The sequence below is a fragment of the Alligator mississippiensis genome, chromosome 15, assembly GCF_030867095.1.
Source record: "Alligator mississippiensis isolate rAllMis1 chromosome 15, rAllMis1, whole genome shotgun sequence".
Lineage (NCBI taxonomy): Eukaryota > Metazoa > Chordata > Crocodylia > Alligatoridae > Alligator > Alligator mississippiensis.
In genome coordinates, this window is record NC_081838.1 from 6551363 (window position 1) to 6572373 (window position 21011).

General features: G+C 64.0%; 2 protein-coding genes across 5 annotated transcripts; one reads left to right on the forward strand and one right to left on the reverse strand.

The window, feature by feature from the left end:
- The first annotated feature begins 145 nt into the window (after window positions 1-145).
- SPMIP11 (sperm microtubule inner protein 11) lies at window positions 146-3273 on the forward strand. The gene is made up of 4 exons (XM_019496742.2): window positions 146-1450; window positions 1861-1989; window positions 2284-2428; window positions 3137-3273. Exons 1-4 carry the CDS (start codon window positions 1126-1128, stop codon window positions 3183-3185), a joined length of 648 nt encoding a protein of 215 aa, XP_019352287.2. The 5' UTR covers window positions 146-1125; the 3' UTR covers window positions 3186-3273.
- A 296-nt stretch (window positions 3274-3569) lies between these two features.
- On the reverse strand, window positions 3570-19293 carry ADCY6 (adenylate cyclase 6). Of its 4 annotated transcripts, none has more exons than XM_059719395.1 (23): window positions 19098-19293; window positions 16985-17076; window positions 16061-16913; window positions 14503-14652; window positions 14149-14270; window positions 13914-14025; window positions 13692-13819; window positions 13369-13527; window positions 13119-13260; window positions 12849-12977; window positions 12138-12163; window positions 11885-12032; window positions 11712-11809; window positions 11530-11617; window positions 10694-10810; window positions 10444-10602; window positions 7325-7500; window positions 7190-7225; window positions 6965-7094; window positions 6555-6818; window positions 5827-6031; window positions 5498-5622; window positions 3570-5389 (listed from the first exon to the last, which is right to left on the reverse strand). In XM_059719395.1, the coding sequence occupies exons 3-23, from the start codon at window positions 16910-16912 to the stop codon at window positions 5261-5263; spliced, it is 3495 nt and encodes a 1164-aa protein (XP_059575378.1). In that variant the 5' UTR covers window position 16913; window positions 16985-17076; window positions 19098-19293; the 3' UTR covers window positions 3570-5260. The 4 variants fall into 4 exon arrangements, with proteins under 4 accessions (XP_059575378.1, XP_059575375.1, XP_059575377.1 ...); XM_059719392.1 differs by lacking the exon at window positions 19098-19293 and adding an exon at window positions 18150-18169; XM_059719394.1 differs by lacking the exon at window positions 19098-19293 and adding an exon at window positions 17766-17938.
- Between the last annotated feature and the right edge of the window lie 1718 nt (window positions 19294-21011).

Below are 21011 nucleotides of genomic sequence, written 5' to 3' on the forward strand. Positions count from 1 at the left end.
CTACTGAGCAGGCGCAGCCGGCCGGCTCCTGGTGCACATGCGCTGTGTGAAAGCGGGAGGGGGGGGGCAGTCGGAGAGAGAACTACTGAGCATGCGCGTCCGGCCGGCTCCTTATGTGAAGGGGAGGGGCTCTGTAGAAAGCACTACTGAGCATGCGCTGAGGGTCGGCTCCTGCTGCACATGCGGTGTGTGAAGTGAAGGGGGTTTCCGGGGAGAGCACTACTGAGCATGCGCAGAAGCTACCGTTCCCTGCGCAGCCGGCCGGCTCCTGTTGCGCATGCGCTGTGTGAAGGGAGGGCTTTTCCAGCGCGAGCATGCGCAAAAGCGGTGCCAGGTCTGGGCCGTTGGAAAGGAGCTGAGTTGATGATCCCTGAGCCAGCCCGGACCCTAGTGCCTGCAGTGCAGGCCCGTGCACCACCAGCCTGGCCTGCACCATGCAAGGAGGCGCAAAGTACAGGGCAAGAAGTGCCCTGCCCTAGGAGCAGCCCCCAAACTGCTGGGTCAGCAGAGACCCCAGGGCTGGCTGCTCCTGGGGCTCACAAAGACGGTCCAAGGTGCAATCCCAGGCCCCTTACCAGGAGGTGCAAACCTTTGCAGGGGTAAAGGGAGCCCCTGGTGCCAGCCATCACACGGCCAGTGGGGCAGGGGCAGGCCCCGTGCACCCAGCACAGGGTAGGGGCAGGGCTCGTGAGCCCAGCACGGGTCCTGCCCCGGGGCAGTTACAGACCGCACACGAGAGCCAGGTGATCAGGACACCTCCACTCGCTCGCACTTGCAGCAGCACCCAAAATGCAGCCATCTCTGGAGTGGGCAGCAGTGGGGACGGAAGAAACACAGCCCCAGGCTCCTCACTGCAGATACTCTTGTGCGCAGAGGACTCGCCTGTCATGACGGGCAGTTGCTGGGCTCGCAGCCGGACGTCCAGCTCACACCCCCTGCACCCAGTTCCTAGAAACGGCCCCTTGCCAGCTTCTACAGAGCGGGAGGGGCATCTGCACGTGGCACTCGGGGCTGCTGGGGAGCCCTCAGCCGACACCTGAAGCGGCAGGGGACGGAGATCGAGTGGCGCAGGTGTCCTCCGGGTTTCCCTATCAAAGGAGAGTGAGTGCATGGGGACGGACACTCATGCCCCCAGGGATGCTACTTGGCTGGACTAGGATCCTCCTCTTCCTTTTCCCCCCTGGGTGCTGGTTTTGGCCACCCCAGATTTACAAGAAGCAGCGAGCGACCCCACCACAAAGCGACCAGCCGGGCCCTACATCCCATTGTCCTTTCCCAAAGCACCGTCTCCATGGCAACAGAACAAACAGCAGCTCCGGGCTGGCCGGCTCGGCGCAGTGCAGCCCGTGGACCGAGCTCCAGCGTGTGGCTGTGGCCATGGCCTTCTTTGGGCTCACCCTGCTGGGGTACCAAGAGCCCTTTCGGGCCTGGAGGCGGGAGCTGGCGGCAGGTGAGGGGCGCCCGGTGCCAGCCGCGTCTGTGGTGCTGCGAGCTCTCAGGTTCAGCACCCACAGGGACAGCGAGGGTTGCATGAAACGGGAGTGGTCTGTGGGCGATGGGGGTCCTCTGTGACATGGGGGTGGGAGGCACCTTCCACCACCTCCCTCAGGAGTGACGCTTATGGTCAGCTTGGCCTCCGTGGGTCCCTGGTGACCCTGTCCCAGCAGCTCCTTCCTCCTCCGGCACAAGCCCTGTTGGGCCAGACCAGCTCGGGGCAGCAGTGCAGTGAATCCTGCACCTCACACATGCAGCAACTTGGCCGGTCCTCAGAGGGCTGGTGTCCCACCACGCAGCACCCTGCCAGGCCCAATGGTGCCGCAGGGGTTTGCTGCCACCCCCCTTCCTTTCTGTTCCCCCCAGACAGGAAGGAGCCGGCCGGCGCGGGACCATTCCTGCCCAAGCTGCTGCCACTCCGGCCAGGTGGCACCGTGCACCAGGGCCGTGAGGACGTGTGTGGCCAGCCCACCCGGCGTGTCCGGCGCGCAACACGTAGGTGACAAGCAGGCTGGGATGCAGGGAAGGGGAGCAGCCAACCCGGACTCCTGGGTCCTATGCGGCCTCTGCTGCAGGTGCCTCATGACAGTCCCTGGTCAGGGACCAGCTGGAGCACAGCACAGCTCCCATCTGTGCCGAGAAAGGGGCTTTGCCTTCAGCTCCTCCCAGGCGAACAGCGGCAGTCGGGGTGCAGAGCCCCCATGGGGCCTCACTGAACAGCTGTAGCTCGCGGGCTGGGGGTGCCCACAGCAGCTGGATGCCCACGAGCCCTCTCTGGTCTGTACCCAGCCCCCAACCAAGTGTACAGGGTGCCCCTGACGTGCGGCCAGGACCTCGGCTGGTGGCTGCCCCGGGACCCAGCCTTGCGCCCAGAAGAGATGATGCCGTGGATGGTGGTGCCTAGGCGCCCACTGGTGTGGAGCCCTGTGACCAGGTGAGACCAGGAGCCACTGGAGCAGGGCCCATGGCCCCCACATCCCCTCTCACCCAGACCCCCAATTCACCCCAAGTCCTTGTCCCCCTCCCACCTGAGCGGAGCCAGCCTGGAGTCGGCAATGCCCACTCCTTCCCCGCAGAGCCATTGCATCCCCGGGACAGCACCTGCCCCCATCCTGGACCGGGCCACGTGCCATACGGGCTGGCCCAATTCGCCGTCAGACTCACCCGGCCCTAGGGCCCTGAGCAAAGCCGGGGAGATCTCCCTCCGCCTCCCTCCGAGCCAGACCCTCATGCAAGCAGTGGTGGGCTGGGGCTAACGCCCCACCCCCAAACCCTCTCACCCAAGTCCAGAAGCAGCCGGGACTGGGGAGCAGGTCCTTGCAGCTGCTTATAAACTAGGATGGGGATCACACAACACCCCAGCCCTTAAAGTAGTACAGCAGTTTGTCATGGGGTGGGGGGAGACCTCCTTCGCCTGCTGCTGGCGCACCTGTGGCAGACCACCCCCCCAGGGAGGAGGGGGCATGGCTGCCCTTGCCCAGCTCAGCATGGGGGAGCCGGATCCTGGGTGCCAAGGGCAGCACAGGGCTGCCGGGGCCCAGGGGTCAAGTGCATGTGGTTCCAGGAGCCAGGCCCAGGGGGAAGCTATGAGGGGCAGGCGACGGGCATCAGGGTGGGAGCTAATACCCAGTCTTTGCCGTAGGTTCGTGGACAGCATGAGCCTGAGCAACCCCCACTTCAGCCTGTTCTGAGTGCTACAGGGCACTGCCACTCCAGCCCCAGCCATGGGCCAGGCCCTGGTGTGGCCACTCGTGTACAGCAATAAACTACTTTCCTTGCTGCCTGTGGCCTGGTCCAGATGCCGTCCGGAGGCCTCAGGGCAGGGAGCGGGCTGGGGCTGGGACAGAGTGACACTGCCGGACTTTGGGGCATGGAGACTGCCCTGCGGGACGGGTGCGGGGCGGCTCCCTGGAGCCAAGGGCCCTCCAGCCCCTGCTGCCTTCCACTCCCGGAGCCTGGCACTGCTCAGACCCTGGCCCGGCACCTCCATTTCTCAGGTGGGAACATCCCCGGGGCGCTCACCATGGAGGGAGCGCTTGCGCGACAATGCAAACACAGGGCGCCAGGCACGGGGGTTGTAGAAAGTGAGTTTTATATATAATTTATATGTACACACAAAAGGGGAGAAAAAAAAGTACCTGGAATCTGCATCGTCCAACAGGTTTCCACCCTCCCCCCCCACCCACCACGCTACCGGGGCTTTGGCCTGGATCCCCCACCCCCTGTGCTGTGGGAGCCCCGGGGGGGGGGGGGACCCCAGCCCTCACTTCGTGGCTATGGCCAGAGCTTGCCCAGTGCCAGCGTCAGCTTAAAGCCCCCAAGACACAAGCTGCAGCCCCCCCTCCCCCCCATGTAAAAAGAAACAGAGAAATCACTTCATTTTTTGCATTTAAAACAGGCGATGGATGGGGACAGGCTGAGTGTCCTCTCTGCGGCTCCAGCACCCGGGCAGCATTGCTGGGTTCCCCTATGCCTGCCCAGCCCCAAGGGCCTGGAGACAACTGGGGCCCCCTGGCTGCCACCCCCTGCCCCATACCCAGGGGCAGGGTTTGCAGCCCCCCACCCCCCAAGTGCTGCATTCAGTGCAGAGGAGGGTGAGAAATCTCTGCCCAGAGGGGCAGAGTGTGCCACACACCATGCACTGGGTGGGTGGGGGCTGGCATCCTTGCACAGGCAGAGCCCCGAGTGAGTCCTCAGGGCCAGCTGTCCCCACACAGAGTCAGAGCTGGGGGTGGGAATTCCCTCTTCTGTTGCCCCGCTCTGATTTGGGCCCCCGCGGTCGTACCGTGGTACAGGACAGCAGCGTTGGGGGGGGGCAGAGTGAGGCCGCACAGGGTTACTGAGATAAGCAGGGCCTGGCTGAGCTGGAGTGGGGGGGTCGAGCCCCCCCCAAACATCAGGCACATGGGGCGGGGGCAGCACCGGGCCCGCGGCACTTGGGTTTGGCACATGGTCAGCTCCGGGCACGGGGTGGGGGGCCCGGCCCTCCGGGAGCTGACTGCAGGAAAGGGGCACCCAGTGCCCCAGGTCCAGGCGGGGGTGGGGCCATGGCTAAGGGTGCCCCCCCAGGCTGGGGCAGGACATACCGCCCCCCAATCCCACCCCGCTGCCCTGCAGCCACTCCCCAAGCCCTCTTTGGCAAGTGCAACCCTCCAGCTGGCAAAGCACTGAAGGCCTCCCGGGCCCACCCGGGGATGCCTGCTGTGCCGGCCACGGGTGCAATTTTGGCAAATAAGAACCGTTTCCCCCTGCCCCCCTCCCCCCCAGCTGTACGGTACAAACTTCACAGTGAGATGCTGGGGCAGGCAGCAGGGGCCGAGTGACCATGGGAACCTCCCCTCCCCCTTGCACCCCCCCAGCACCGGCTTCAGGAGCTGGTGCAAAGTCCAGCGGTGCACAAAGCCGGCAGATGGAAGGAGCCAGGGACCCCCTCCCCCGAGCTGCGGGGCTGGGACGCCCGCCTGTCTTTGGTTTATTCCAAGCAGGAGCAAGAGCATCCAGGGTTGGGGGGAGCCCGATTCCCCCTCCCTCCCAACCCCGTGCTGGCTCCGCCGGGAAATAAATAAATAAAAGGTCCACTGTAAAAATGCTCCTTCAGTGCCGCGGATCCCCCTTCCCTGCAGGATTGCTGGGGGGGCAGGGGGCGGGCAGGCCAAAATGGGGGACCGGAAGTGGGGGGTCTGATTCCCTTTAGAGTTCTTTGCCTAACTCCAGAGCCATTCAGGAGACGCCGGCAAGCGTCCACAGCAGGCCTGGGCCCCAGCTGCTAACTCCTGCCAGGGCCAGCATTCAGGAAGTAGGTGGTCATCTCGCCCTTGCCCTTGACCTTGATGACCCCGCGGCACTCCAGCTGGTACCCCTTGGCCACCAGCACCTGGTACAGGTCAGTCGTCACCTGCAGTGTTGGGGGGAGCATCAGTGAGCAGAGTCCCGTGCCCAGGGGGAGCATCATGGGTACCCACCTGGGGTGCAGCACCCCCCGCCTGCCAGGCTGCAGCCTCACCTGGATGCGGTCAGGCACCCCCGTGCTGTCCATGCGGCTGGAGACGTTCACAGTGTTGCCCCAGATGTCATACTGCGGCTTGCGTGCCCCAATCACACCTGCCACCACTGGCCCGATGTTCAGTCCTGCAGGCACAGGGCATCAGCGCTCTTGCCCCCCAAAACCCCGCATCCCGGCAATCCCATGTGTACAAGCACGCACATGCACGTGTGTCAGAAGCCTGCCCTCCCTTGAGTGCAAGCCACCTCCCCTGACTGCCACACACACATGCATGTGCCACAGCCACTGTAAGGCTGGGCAGGCGAGCGACACCGAGGCCCCTCCCTCACCAATCTTCATCTGGAAGTTGTTGAAGGAGTGCTCGTTGATGTACTTCATCTGCTCCATGAGCCGCATGGCATAGTCGGCCAGCGCCGTGATGTGGCTCCGGCCCTCACGGTCGTATGTCGTGTCATTGAGGCCTGACGCCGCCATGTAGGTGCTGCCGATGGTCTTGATCTTCTCTAGTTGCCGGTACTGCTGCTCACTGATGATCTGCAGGGCAGTGGCAGCTGGGACAAGCCCGGTGGGACCCTCCCTGAGGAGCCTGCTCTGGCCCCAGGGCCCTGGCCCACCCCCCAGCCTTAGGGCTTCAGCCATGGACAGGATGTTTTGCACACCATGAGAACCATGTGAGCTGTGGGGTCCTGTCGTGCAATGCACGAGGGGTCCCGTGCCACACTCCCCCTCACCCACAAAAACCACATGCGAGCTGCAGGATCCCACCATGTGATGCACGAGGGCCCCATGCCACACCCCCTTGCCACTGGTGCTCCAGCCACAGATGTGCCAGGGCTGCTCAGGGTGCTTTGTGTACTGCAAAAACCACGTGAACTGAGTCATGCTGTGCAATGCACGAGGGCCCCATGCCACGTGCCTCCTCTCCCTGTTGCTTCAGCCACAGACATTCTGCACCTCACAAAGCTGCAGGGCAGGTGGCCACTGGGCACCTGGCCCCAAGGTCCTGCCATGCGATGCATAATGGGTCCTGCCCATTCCCCCCTGCGACCCTGGGCACCTCATCGAAGTCGGCGATGATCTCGTTGAGCAGGCGCAGGCACTCCACGCCCTCGTTGTTGGCCTCCAGCTCCACGTAGAACTCCGAGAAGTTGCTGATGGAGGCGAACATGACGGCCACGCACTCGCACGACTGGTAGTAGAGCTCATCGTTGCGCCGCTCTCGCGCTAGGAAGTGCGCTGCCACGTCCTTGGGCAGGATGTTGTGCAGCAGCCGCCGGTTGTAGGCCTGCAGCTCCTCCATCTCCTCCTTCTCCCCCGTGGCCTGCATGGAGCCGGCATCAGGGGCTGGGGCCACAGGCCCCTCCAACCCCCACCAACAGCCTGGGCATGCACAGCCCATTTGCACCCTTTCATGCACACCCCTCCATGCATGCGTGTGCATGCACAGATGCCTCTGTGTCCTCCTACCTGCAGCTTCCAGAGGAAGTCGAGGCGGGCGGTGGACTCGACCTGCTGCGCATGGAGGTACAATGCCAGCGCAAAGACCGCCAGGATCACAGGCGTCACGTACTTCAGTGCCACCTTCCCCTCTGCCAGGCTGAGGGCACACGGATGTGAGACCAGGGACCCATGGGGCATGATCCTGCCCAGTTGACACCCTCACGCTCCCCCCACACGCAGCTCCCCACTCACCATCCAGAGCCTCCCTGGGTGGCATTGTAGACTGGCCTGGCAGGGAAGAGTCAGCGGTTACAGTGCAGCTCCCCAAACCCCTGCTCCCACCCCGAGCTGCGCTGGCACTGGGCGGAGGGTCCCGGGGGCACTCACAAGGCATTGGCCACGACCAGCAGGTCGGAGTTGTCGAAGAGGGCAGCTGCCGGTCCCTCCACCAGCACCAGGTAGAGGCTGGCGAGGGCCAACATGAGCCCCAGCTTCCCAATGCTGCTGATCTGCAGGAACACGGAGCAGGCCAGCAGGCTCAGCACGATGCTGTAGTTGAAGTACTAGAGAGGAGCAGGGGGCACCATCAGGGCAGAGGCCCCCAAGATCCAGCATTGCCCCCAATGCAGCCTGAGACCGGGGCCATGGTCACCCCCTGGTCTCCCCTCCCACCCCTCTCTCCTGCAAAACTCATGCTGCCCCCAACGAGTCCGAAAGCAGCTGACAGGATGGGAGCGCCGGTAGCTCTTCATCATTTTGTGCCAAATCTGGCATGTTTCTCCTCCATAACGTGCTCCCCTAGCCAGGTAACCCATGTGCCAATGAAGCGATGTTTGCTTTTGCTCTGCACTTGCACGGACATGGTAGGAGACCTATAGATCGGTGGTCACCTGGGGGACAGTGATCACCAAATAACAGAATTCGCCATAAGACGTCGAGTGGGTAAGGTAACTAGTAGGGTGAAAGTGCTAGGCTTTAGGAAAGCTGATTTCAAGGAACTCAGGCGATTAGTCCAGGACGCACTGCAGAGTAAGAGTTTTGAAGAGATGGGAACCCAGGATGGGTGGCTGTGCCTTAAGGAAATGATCCTTCGGGCACAGAGGGAGACGATCCCGATGCGGGGAAAAAGGGAGAAAGGGGCCAAGAGGCTTCCTTGGCTGACCAGAGAAATCCAGAGCAGCCTACGGGCAAAAAGGGGGGCATATAAAAAGTGGAAACGGGGAGAGATCACCAAAGACGAATGTACCTCCTCTGCTCGCCCTTGTAGGGAGGCAGCTAGACAGGCCAAAGCTACCATGGAGCTGAGGATGGCATCCCAAGTAAAGGACAACAAGAACTTGTTTTTTAGATATATAGGGAGTAAAAGGAAGGCCCAGGGAGGAATAGGACCCCTGCTAAATGGGCAGAAACAATTGGTGCCGGACAGGGGGGACAAGGCTGAACTCCTCAACGAGTTCTTTGCCTCAGTGTTCCTAAGCGAGGGACACGACAAGTCTCTCACTGGGGTTGTAGAGAGGCAGCAGCAAGGCGCCAGACTGCCATGTGTAGACCCTGAGATGGTGCAGAGTCACTTGGAAGAACTGGATGCCTTTAAGTCGGCAGGCCCGGATGGGCTCCATCCAAGGGTGCTGAAGGCACTGGCCGACGTCATTGCAGAGCCACTGGCGGGAATATTCGAATGCTCGTGGCGCACGGGCCAGGTCCCGGAGGACTGGAAAAGGGCCAATGTGGTCCCCATTTTCAAGAAGGGGAGGAAGGAGGACCCGGGCAACTATAGGCCAGTCAGTCTCACCTCCATCCTTGGCAAAGTCTTTGAAAAAATTATCAAGGCTCACATATGCGAGAGCCCGGCAGGACAAATTATGCTGAGGGGAAACCAGCACGGATTCGTAGCAGGCAGATCATGCCTGACTAATCTAGTCTCTTTTTATGACCAGGTTACGAAACACCTGGACACAGGAGGAGGGGTTGACATCGTTTACTTGGACTTCAGGAAGGCTTTCGATACGGTATCCCACCCCATACTGGTGAACAAGTTAAGAGGCTGCGACTTGGATGACTACACAGTCCGGTGGGTGGTGAATTGGCTGGAGGGTCGCACCCAGAGAGTCGTGGTGGATGGGTCGGTCTCGACCTGGAAGGGTGTGGGCAGTGGGGTCCCACAGGGCTCGGTCCTTGGACCGATACTCTTCAATATCTTCATCAGTGACTTGGACGAGGGAGTCAAATGTACTCTGTCTAAGTTTGTGGATGACACAAAGCTGGGGGGACACACCGGAGGGCAGGGAATAACTACAAGCAGACCTGGACAGGTTGGACAAATGGGCAGAAAACAACTGAATGCAGTTCAACAAGGAGAAATGCAAAGTGCTGCACCTAGGGAGGAGAAATGTCCAGCACACCTACTGCCTAGGGAATGACTGGCTTGGTGGAACAGAAGTGGAGAGGGATCTCGGAGTCCTAGTGGACTCCAAGACGAACATGAGCCGGCAGTGTGACGAAGCCATCAGGAAAGCTAATGGCAATTTATCGTGCATCAGCAGATGCATGACGAACAGATCCAAGGAGGTGATACTTCCCCTCTATCGGGCGCTGGTCAGACCGCAGTTGGAGTACTGCGTGCAATTCTGGGCACCACACTTCAAGAAGGATGCGGATAACCTGGAGAGTGTCCAGAGAAGGGCCACTCGTATGGTTAAGGGCCTGCAGACCAAGCCCTACGAGGAGAGATTGGGGCACCTGGACCTCTTCAGCCTCCACAAGAGAAGGTTGAGAGGCGACCTTGTGGCTGCCTATAAGTTCATCACGGGGGCACAAAAGGGAATTGGTGAGGCTTTACTCACCAAGGCGCCCCCGGGGGTTACAAGAAATAATGGCCACAAGCTAGCAGAGAGCAGATTTAGATTGGACATTAGGAAGAACTTCTTCACAGTTCAAGTGGCCAAGGTCTGGAACGGGCTCCCAAGGGAGGTGGTGCTCTCCCCTACTCTGGGGGTCTTCAAGAGGAGGTTAGATAGGCATCTAGCTGGGGTCATCTGAACCCAGCACTCTTTCCTGCCTATGCAGGGGGTCGGACTCGATGATTTATTGAGGTCCCTTCCAACCCTAACATCTATGAATCTATGACTACTACAGCCCTAGGCCCCGGGAATGTTAGGAAAGCTTCTCATTTCTTTTTATCTAATGAAGAACATGTATCAGGTTATATCAGAGTCCTAGTGCTGTGGCGCTGGTCGGGACCTCCAGATGCCACCTCTAGTCTAACCCATGCCTGGGACAGGATCAGCCCGGTCCAAACCGTCCCAAACAAATCATCTAAAACTCTTTGCAAACCTACAGTCATCTCCACTGCACCTAGACAGGACAACATGCCACACTACGTGCACCCCACGCTCCAAAATCCTAGCTCTGCCCATGCCTGCCAGCACCCCCCAGAGCAGCCCAGAGACCCCCTGGCCCGAGGACCCCCATCCCCGGGGCTTCTCATCCCACCCCAGCCCCCTCACCTCAGGGAAGTTGCAAGGGGGGGCATCCCCATGGCAGGGCAGGGCATCAGAGGCCAAGGAGTAGTTGAGGGTGCGAAGCTGGCAGGGCCCCACGGCCACAGGGGTGATGTTGAGGTCACGGGCGACGCAGTCTCGCAGGGGCACACGGCTGCAGGCAAACTGCGGGAAAGGGGGTGGGGGTCACCATGGCACCGGGAGGGGGCAGCACCCTGGGCCCCAGCCCCCTCCCCATCGCTGCCCCAGGCCCTACCATGTTGACGCAGGCGGCGATGAAGACGAGGAGGACGGTGAAGACGCCGATGACGGTGCTGTGAGCACGGGAGTGCACGATCTTCCGGGACACCCGCTGCAGCGCCGCCGGGAAGAGCTGCGGGCCAGGGAGGATCCTCTGGGCACGGCCACCCCAGCACCGTCTGGCCTCCCCCAACCCCCCATCCCAGCTGCCCCATGCAATGGGGCCCTGCAGCTGTGCACGCCGGCTCACACACATGTGCAGCCCCAGAGGAAACATTGCGAGACTCGTTTTGCTCACAGGGGAGTCTGGGGCACACAGTTCATGACATACCCATTCCCACCTGCTTGCACAGGGGCAGTGCGCACACCAACGCACAAACACACAGTGCACGGCCACTCACACAAGGGCGGTATGCGCACCAGTGCATGAGCACACAGCACGTGGCTGCACACACAAGAGTAGTGCTCATGCCAACGCACAAGCACATGGTGCACGGCCATTCACATGAGGATGGTAGTTGCACCAATACATGAGCACACAGTGCATGGATGCTCACATGAGAGTAATACTCACACCAATGCAGAACATGTGGTGCACAGTCATTCACATGACGGCAGCCTACTGCTGCACGAGCACACGCCCGCTCACACGAGGGCAGTACCCACACCAATGCATGAGCACATGGTGCACAACCACTCGCACGAGGGCAGCACATGACTACACAAGCTCACAGCTGCTCACACAAGGGCAGTGCTCACGCCGATGCACAAGTATATGGTGCATGGACACTCGCACAAGGGCAGTACACAAGTACATGAGTTCATGCCCGCTCATGTGAGGGCAGTACTCACGCCAATGCAGGAGTAAACGGCGCACACGAAGAGGATGCTGGCCAGGAGGACGAAGATGCAAACGTAGACCCCAAGCATCAGGGGGGAGCTGTGGGGGACAGGCACCGTGAGCTCCCCCAGGCTGCAGCCCGCAGGGCAGCCGGGGGCTGGGACTTGGCACGGGGCAGGGGGCGGCTACGCACTGAGGGAAGATGACGATCTGGATGAAGCAGATGAAGCAGAAGACGAGCAGGGTGCAGGCCACATAGCCCCCGAACCGGTCATCCACCTTCTTGGAGTACTGTGGGGACAGTGGGGGTCACTGCCAGGACCGAGCTGCAGGGGAGGGCATCCTGCTGGGTGGGGGGGCACATACCTTCCTCTCCAGCTCAGGCGTCTGGAAGGTGAGCAGGAAGCGCTTGACGTGATCCTTGCGCAGCTGGTCGATGCTGCGCGCATCGATGGCGCGGCCCAGGAACTCGTCCACCTCGTCCTCAGGGTTCAGGGCCTCCTGCGCGCTGCGGCTGGGGGGGCAGGACAGGGGGCCTCAGCCCTGCCACCCCTCCCCTACCCGGCCTCTGGGCCGGGTCTGGGCTTGTCCGGCTCAGGCTGGGGGGAACAGCACTTACTTGTCCTTGCTGGAGTCATCGATGCCCTGCAGAGATGGGGGGGAAAAGGCATTCAGGGGGGTCCAGCCACCCCCTATCCCCTCCCCAGGGTTGCTGCCACCCCAGGCAGCCAGGAAACCCTACCCTCACTGCCCAGCCTCCAGCAGGCCAGCACCAGAAGGGGAAACTGAGGCAGGGGGAGGGAGCCCAGGAAGGCCATGGAGCCGGGAGGTGCCCAGGGGATAGGGATGAAGACTGTCCAGAACGGAGCCACGTGGGGGATTTACACCCAGGAGGGTGCTGGCCTGGCCCTGCCGTGGCAAGTGACCAGCCCAACGTGGAAGGGGGATTACACCAACCTACCCCCACCCCCGGCTGGGGCTGCCCCAAGTGGTGCAGATCCGGCCAGCACTGCACGGCACCCGAGCAACCGGCACTGTACCGACACAGCAACCGGCTTCACCGGCAACCAATGCCATGGCGACACACCAGGCCACAGCAGCTGGGGGGCAACAAGCCATCCTAAGGCAACAGGGGATGCCCCCCAGGCCTAGCACCATGGCAACCAGCATCCCCAGGGTGACACCATGCTGGGGTGACTGGGGGCTGCAAGGCACCCGCGGCAAGGGGAGTCAATGCTGCTGTGGGGAGCAGGAAGGCGTGGGGACCAGGGCTGACAGCACCGATGGGGGATGGAGCCAGTGGCCAGGGCTGCTCCAGGCCCGTGCTCACCATCTGCCGGAAGGCCTTGGAGTCCTTGGCCCGGGAGAAGGAGCGGTCGGGCGCCCAGCGCGGTGCCAGTCCATCCACTGAGTTGGCCCGCGCCCGCTGCAGCTTGGCCAGGATTGCCTTCTCCTCCTTCTGCGGGGGGACATGGCCGCAGTATGGGGGGCTGCAGGGCACAGCTGCCCCTGGGGATACCTGTCTGCCCCCGCCCCTGCCCCGGCAGCTTCAGCCCCCCACCCCCTGGTACCCTCCAGCAACCCCCGGCCCCAAACCCACGCGCTTCTGGCTGCAGCCCACGATGAGGAAGGTCTCGATGTTGTGCTCCTTGAGGTAGGTGTTGCGCTCACCACCGTGGCCCGGCTCCACCTCGTAGTCCCCGTTCAGGCACTTCAGCGTGGCCCCCGTGATGTGAATCCGCCTGGGGTGTGGGGGGCAGGCTGAGTCCTGTGGGCCCTGCAGTGCCCCTTGACCCTGGGGAGCCCTGCAAGCCCCAGAGCCATTGCTCCCGCCACGCGCCCCCGCTCACCCAGCCTTGCCCCCCGCCTCCATGTGGTTGGCCAGCGTGACATCATTGGACCAGACGTCGAACTGCCACTTGCGCAGGCCCAGCACGCCGCAGTGCACGCGCCCGCTGTGGATGCCCACGCGCATGTTCACATTCACGCCCGTCACCTCGCGCACCAGCCTGCAGGAACACATAGGCACCAGGTGTCAGATAGAGCTGCCTGCTCCCCCTGTGCAAGGGTGCATGCACACACCTGCATGCACTCATCCTGTCCCGCATGCAAGGGGCTCACAAGTGCACCCCTGTGTGAGGATGCATGCCCGGGGCACCGCTCCCCGACTCACGAGATGGCCTCGATCATGTCAACGCCCATCTCCACGCAGCAGTGTGCATGGTCGCCCCGCGCCTCCGGCAGCCCCGACACGCAGTAGTAGCAGTCGCCCAGAATCTTGATCCGCAGGCAGTGGTTCTCCTGGAGGGGGGGCAGAGGTCAGCCCCCAATGCACTTCCCTCTCCTACCCCCTGTGCACAGCCTCCCCTGCTCCTGCACACGCGCGTGCACTCACAGCTGCCAGCTTGTCAAAGCGAGCGAAGAGCTCATTCAGTGTCATCACGAGCTCCTGGGCCGTGCACTGTGATGCCAGGCTGGTGAAGCCCTCGATGTCCGCGAACAGGATGCTGTAGGCGAGAGGGAACCTGAGCATCTCCCTGGGGTGGGCTCCCCACACCCCACGCTCTGCCACCTCCCCTGCCCCACGCTGTTCCCAGCCCATGTTCCCCGACCCCGGGCCCAACCGGTACCTGACGTTGTCGTGCTTCTGGATGTAGATCTTGTGGAACATCATGTCCTCCTTCTTGGTGTTGATGTCCTCCTTCATCTCCATGGCCACATGCTGGGGCAGCACAGACAGCAGGAGACGCTCCTGTCCCCAGACCGCACCAGTCACTACTGCAGGGTCCCTAACCCTAACCTTAACCCTAGCCCTTGCCCCACCACTGCCCCAAGCTGTGGTACTGGGTCTGGTGGGGTGAACTAACCCTGTGGCCCCAGCACAGGCATGGGGGCAGGTGGGGTGCACTGCACCCCATGAACCCAGCACAGGCAACCTGAGGACCCCGATTCCCCATGTCTCCCCCTGTCCTCCCAGCACCCACCTGCTGCCGGTTCTCCCGCTGGAGGTGAAGCCGGGCCTGGATGTAGCCGCGTGTCTCTTGGAAGGCCTGGCGCTGTGAGACTTCAGCAGGGTAGTGGGTGCAGACCCCAATCACATTGGTGCAGAGGAAGATGAGGACGTTGGCGCTGAGCTGGGGCAGGGGGCGGGGGCTTCATCAGCCTGGAGCCCTCAGAGGGAGATGGACACCTCTTCCCCACATCCAGACACTAGGGGCATCGCTGGGGGGCCCCAGGAGGCATCACCATGCCCTGGACCCCCAGCCCAAATCCCCCCCTCACGCTCCTCATCCATCACCAGAGCACAGGGAACCCCCTGTTCCATCTCCACCCCTTCAGGCAATGTTCCCAGGGCAGGACGCGGCGCCTGGAGCAGGAGCACCCAGCCCCATCGGAAGTGGAGGAAGCCGGAGGGGCCCAGCGGGAAGCTGCCGTCTATTTAGCAGTGCGGCTATGGGCTGGCTGCGGTCCACCCCCCACCCAGCCCCGGCTGGGACTATTTATAGCCTTGCAGCACAGGGTCCATGCCAGGACGGCACCCCTGTCCCCGCCCCCCCGCTATCGCATCCGCCCCAACCGGACAGAGCGTGACCGGCTGCAGGCTTCGCACCAGCCCACAGTGGCTCTGGGGCCCCGGGGAAGTGGGGGGGATTAGGGCTCCCCTGCCCTACAGAGCGGTGCCCCCTGCCCTGTAACCCAGCCCGGTGCTACCCCAGAGTGACCAGGCTGGGAACCATGGGAGGGGGCATGGCAGGCTCATGGGGACACACCAGCCCCCCCAGGGACTGAAGGGCCCCGTTCCTACCCTCCAACATGGGGACCCTGGAGGTTGGGCCGCACTGGGCAGTGGAGGGGGGCTGTCACCCTGGCTTTGCCTGCTGCCCTGGCTTCCTGCCCCCATCCCCCCCCAGCCACTTCCTCCCCACCCACAATGAGGGCTTTGTCTGCCCCCCCACCCCCAGCCGACACCCCTACCCACAATAGGGGCTTTGTGCACCAGAAGCCCCAATTACCACCCCCCACCCAGACTGGGGGAAGGGATGGGGGCGAGGTGGCTGCAGTCCCTGCAGCTCTGAGGGGGTGCACTGGGTGCACTGGGACCTCCCAATGGCAGCTAATGGGCCTGCCCAGATCTGGGGGGGCCACGTTTGGCAGGGAAGGGGCTTCCCACTACCCCCTCCCTACCCCCTGCACCAGTGCCCCCAGGACCCTGCCCCACAGCTGAGGGGAGCCTGCTTCATCGCTCCAGACCCCTGCGGCTTTGACCCCTGTGTTGTCCCACAAGGTCACTGCCACAGAAACCAGGAACAGGAGCAGCCTCTCAGAGCAGCTGGAAGGGGCGGGGGGCAGCATCAGCCCAAAAAGGCAGGGTCCCCATGACAAGCCAGGGATGGGGGGCACAGTCCAGGCCTCACCCACCCACTGCCCTGCCTCCAGGGGATGGGGTGCTGGCAAGGCTGGGCACTGTGACACAGTGTGGAGGCCTGTGCTAGAGCTGGACAGCCTGGCACATGGACACCCTGGTCCCCAGCCCCGTCCTACCTGCTTCCAGAGGAAGGGGTCGGCAGCATTGAGGTGCCAGGAGATACCGAGGTGCAGGGCGGACAGCAGGGCGCCAGCCAGCACGGCCGCCCTCATGCGCACGGGCAGCAGCGTGTAGGCAATGTAGATGAAGAAGACACTGCACCAGATGCCCTCGGCAGCACTGCGCGGCACAGCCATGAGTGCAGCCAGCACCTGCACCCCGGCCAGGGCACCCAGCACCACATAGCTCACAGCCCACATGTAGTCCTGTGGCACGGCACTGCGGGCACACAGCACCATGAGTGCCAGGAAGAGGGCAGTGGCCACGGCCAGCGCGGCGGCATAGGGTGGGCGCGGGGTGCCGGGCAGGCAGTGGAAGAGCAGCAGCACACCGCACACCAGCACCAGCACGGCCATGAGCACTGTCAGGCTGCTCTGGTTCATCTGGAAGAAGTAGCGCTGGTACAGCCGCTCCAGCTTGGCCGATGGGAAGCGCTTGGAGCGAAACACCTGGGCCAGCCGCTGCCAGACCTTGTCCGCTGGTGGCTGCCGCGGTGCTGCCCCACCACCCTCTGCTGCCTTCACACCCCCTTTGGCCTCGCTGTCCTCAAAGCCCAGGTCCACCGCTTTGAGTCCCAGGTCACCAGCCGGCCCCTTCTTGCCATAGTGGTCCTCCTGCCAGGAGCAGCGCAGGCCCAGGCCAGCCCGGGCATGGGGGCCACGCTCAGCCTCGGGGTCCTGCAGGCAGCTCATGTAGCGGGGGCCGCAGAGCGTGGTCCGCGGGCGCTTGCCCTTCTTCCCGTTGCGCTCGCCCCATGCTGTCTTCCGTTCATCCACCTTGGGCACTAGGATGCCACTGAACCACGACATGCTGCAGGGCCGAGGGAGCAGTGTCACCTCCTGACCTGGCCCCGCTCCCCCTGCTGCCACCGGGGCACTCACCTGGCTGGCTGCTCAGTGCCACGAGCTCCAAGCGGGCATGGATCCCAGCAGGAGGGCCTCTGCTCACGGACAGCTGGGCATGGGGCCGGCACCTGGAGCACAGGGAGAGCAGAGGGTGTCACATCAGCGAGACCTGCAGCCTGGATGCCCGCCATGGGGGCTCCCCGTCCGCCTCTGGGACTCCCACAGCTGCCCCCAGCCCCTGCCACTGCCCTGGGAGCTGCTCCAGTGCATTAGGGCCAAACCCCACCTGCAAGCAGGCTCCAGGCGCGGTTGCGTCTCTCCCAGGGGGAGGTGTCCCCGGGCACCAGGCTCTGAATTGCCCAGGGGGAAGCGATGCTGGACTCTGACCCCCGGGGAAGCTCAGAGGCAGGGCCTGCCCTGGGCACCATGCGCTCAGCGCCAGCACAAGTGGGGCTGGCGGTGCGCCCCGGCCCGGGGTGGGGGCTGCGGGCAGGGCAGCCCTTTCTTGCGGCCGGGGTCCCACCCCCGCCGGCCTCGTCCCTGCCCAGCTCTGTTTGTCTTGAGCGGGTGCCAAGTGCGATCCCGGCCTCCCTCCGGGCCTTCCCTGCGTCCGGGGAGCCATGGCGGCACTGCCCGCCGGGCCAGGCCGCAGCCCCGCACCCGGCCGGGACGTGGCACCGGGCACCGCAGCCTGGCACGGGACCCGCTCCCTGCGCCCCGGGCGCCGGAGCCCCTGCGCCGCCCCGGCTCAGCACCCGCGCCCCGGGGACAGCACCCCGCCCGGGTCCCGGATCCCCGCCTCCGGCCCCGCACTCACCGCCCGGCCCTCGGCTGCCGCCGCCGCCGCCGCCGGAGCCCGCAGCGCCCCGCCCGCAGCCCGCAGCCCGCAGCCCGGCCCGGCCCCGCGGCTACTCGCTGCCCGGGCTCCGCGCCCCGCGCCCCATCGCTGCCTCGCACCCGCCGGCCGGGCCGCCCTGTCCCCGTCCCCGCCGCCCCGGGAAAACGCCCTCGGCCCGGCCCGGCCCGCCCCGCTCCGCCCCGCCTTAAAGGCCCCCGCCCCGCACCGCCTTTGTGCGGGACCCGCAGCCCGGCCCGGCCCGGCCCGGCCCCTCCCGGCCGCCTGTTGCGCGCGGTGCGGGCGGCGGGCTGCGGGCTGCGGCGCGGGCGGGGGCCGGGCGCACACGCGCGCACTCACACTCACACTCGCACGCGGGGCCGGAGCGGCCTCGGGCACACGCACACGCGCGCCCGCAGCGCCCACCCCCGCGGGACGGCAGGGAGAGGCGGCGGGCACACGCGGGCACAGAGACACACGCGTGCACATACCTGCATGCGCACGCCTACCTGCGCACACGCACATCCGCATGCCCACACAGACATAAGCACACAGGCACATGTATGCATGCACGCACCTATATGCACATGCATACACGCACCTGCACGCACAGGCACGCGCGCTCACACGCATGCATGTGCCTGAACACACGCACACACATGTGTACACACACATGCGTACACACACTGGCACATACACACACATGCACGCACAGACGTGCATGCACATACATGTGCATACACATGCCTGCACATGCACATGTACACGTACTTTCATACACAGACAGGCACTCATGCACACACATGCATACACACACATACTTGCACATGCATGCAGACACACACAGGCACAAGGAGGCTTTGATTCCCCCCCCCGGTGCCAGGGGAAGGGGCCGTGTGCATGTCTGGGGGGTGTTGGGGGTGGGGACAAAGGGCGGGAGTCTCATCGCCCGACACCCGGGGGCTGACACTCCCATGCCCACTCCAGCTCAGGGCCCAGGGCTGGTTCTCTCGCCCACCACCGTGACACTCCTCTGCCCCATGCAGGAGCCCTGCCTGACCCCAGGACCCCGGGACACGGGAGGCGAGGGTCCCCACAGCTCCCCCCTCAGGCTGGTGCAGGGGCCTCAAGAGCCCTCGGCTTCCGGGCCACGACCTCTTCACTCCAGCCCAGGCCTTTGCAGGGAGACATGGGGCAGCCAGGGTCTGCCCCTGCCCCGTGCTACCACTCCAGCTGGTCCCCGAGCAGCAGGGCCTGTGCGGCATCCCCTCCCAGAGCCCAGGCCTCAGGGAGACAGGCTTAATGATTAATTACCAACGAATCCTGGCAGCTCCCGGGAGGGGAGGTCCCTGCTAGGCCGCTCCAGGGTTTGCCCGCGGTGCCAGGCAGGCCCAGGGACAGGCGAGAACCCCCTGCCAGAGGCAGCTCCGTCGGGCAAGGAGGCTGCAGGGGGGTCCGGATCCCACAAGCCCCAGCTCCCAGGCGCCCTCCTCGGCCTCTATTCCTTCCCCTTCCCCCTCGACTCCCGTTGCAGCAGGCGCTGCCTGGATCCGGGCACAGCACCACGTGGGAACCTTAACCCTTCAGGGAGGCGGCAGGAAAGGGAAAAGAGCAGCCTCCAGACTCCTCTGACCCATCATCTCCCCAGGGCCCTGCAAGCCTGGATCAGGACCACCCTGGAGGCCCATTCGCAGGGCCCCAGGCCTCTGGGGTGGTCCCGATCCAGGCAGCACCCGCCACCCAGAGCAGAGCACCGAGGCATCAGCATGGAGTCCTGAGCTCGGTCTGGACATGCTGGGAGCCCGCCTGACTTCACTGGAGGGGCCACAGCTGTTCGTTCACCTTCCCCCCAGAAAGCAGGCACCAGATGCCTTGACCTGCACTCAGCTGCTCGGTTTGCTGCATCGTTTCTACGTGGAGCCCTCGCTGCCCCTCGAGAGGGGACTGCCCCCTTTGGGGAGAGGGTCAGGGGTCCAAGGGGTAGAGCAGGGGCCCAGAGACCCACACTTCTGGCTTCTGTTCTCAGCTACGAGAGGGCATAAGCACCACAGGCCCTGAGGTCTGCTTTTGGCTGCCCCCCTGGCCCTTCCCCATAGCAATGCCCCAGGTCCTGGGGCACTTTGGACCTGCAGGGGAGGGGCCTCCTGCAGGAGGGGGGAGTAAAAGCAGAGAGGGTCCAAAGGCCCTTGACACCCCTGGGGTCCCAGGGACTCACAGCCCCTCTGACCTGCAGCCCCATACCCCCCACCCCCCCCTTCCCGTCCACTGCAGCATTGGAGGCCAGAGGCAGGGGCCTGGTGAGGTGATACCTAGACAAGGCAGCGCTCGCAGCGAGCCAAGTGGGTAAAGCGCCCTGGGATTAATTATGACAAGGGCCCGTTCATCTCAGAGCACTCAGCGTTCATTAACCCCCTGAAAAGCCCCCAGGGCAGTCATCACCCCTCTGGGAGGACCAGGTAAACTGAGGCAGCAAATGGGAAGTGAGAGAACCCAAGGGCCCTGCGGTCTGGCGGCGCTCTCACCCTGCAGCTAGGGGCTGGGAAACCTCCCTGGCCTACAGGTTGCAGAAGAGGAAGCAGTGGCATAGCCACAGTGCCACGAAGTGCCAGGAAGGTGCCCAGACCTATGGGGCAGTTTCTGACCCCACTGCACCCAGCCTGGCCCCACCCAGCACCCACTTGGTGCCAGGCCCTGCTTGCTCCCATGCCCACCCGGCCCTGCCAGGCTGGTCCGAGCCCCAGGACGGGCCAGTGCAGCCCCTCTCCCGGCAGAGCTGTCTGCAGAGGAGGGGGCAGAGCTGGGCAGCCAGGACTGCCCCCCCAGTGCAGGCTGGTTATCAGCACCCAGCTCCATCAGGCTTCCAGTTGCCTGGTGACGGCTCTGCCTGAGATTCGATTGATCCGAATTATGCTGTAAACAGAGTCGCCCTGGTAACGGGGTGGAAGTTCACCCGCAAATAAAGAGAGGAGGTGCCACTGCCATGGGGGGAGGGGAGGTGCCGGAGCCCCGGGGGCAGGTACCGGGGTCCTGGGGGCAGGTATCGGGGCCCTGGCGCAGATGCTGGAGCCCCAGGGGCAGCCGTGGGGGATAGACCCGTGCCCCTTGCAGGGAAGGTGCTGCCAGGAGGGTGCTGGAGCTGGGGGCAGGTGAGAAGCCCAGGCTCCTGGGCTCTGCCTCACTCTGCAGCAGGGACTGGCCCCTCACCCCAGGCCAGGTCACTGATCCTCC

Coding starts and splice junctions, on each gene's coding strand:
- ADCY6 (XM_059719395.1), bottom strand. CDS start 16,912: ATGTCGTGGTTCAGTGGCATCCTAGTGCCCAAGGTGGATGAACGGAAG. Junction 13,261..13,368: donor GAGGCGGGGGGCAAGGCTGG/GTGAGCGGGGGC, acceptor CCCACACCCCAG/GCGGATTCACATCACGGGGG. Junction 10,811..11,529: donor CCGTTTACTCCTGCATTGGC/GTGAGTACTGCC, acceptor CCTGGCCCGCAG/CTCTTCCCGGCGGCGCTGCA.
- SPMIP11 (XM_019496742.2), top strand. CDS start 1,126: ATGCCCCCAGGGATGCTACTTGGCTGGACTAGGATCCTCCTCTTCCTT. Junction 1,451..1,860: donor GAGGCGGGAGCTGGCGGCAG/GTGAGGGGCGCC, acceptor TGTTCCCCCCAG/ACAGGAAGGAGCCGGCCGGC. Junction 1,990..2,283: donor GCGTGTCCGGCGCGCAACAC/GTAGGTGACAAG, acceptor GTCTGTACCCAG/CCCCCAACCAAGTGTACAGG.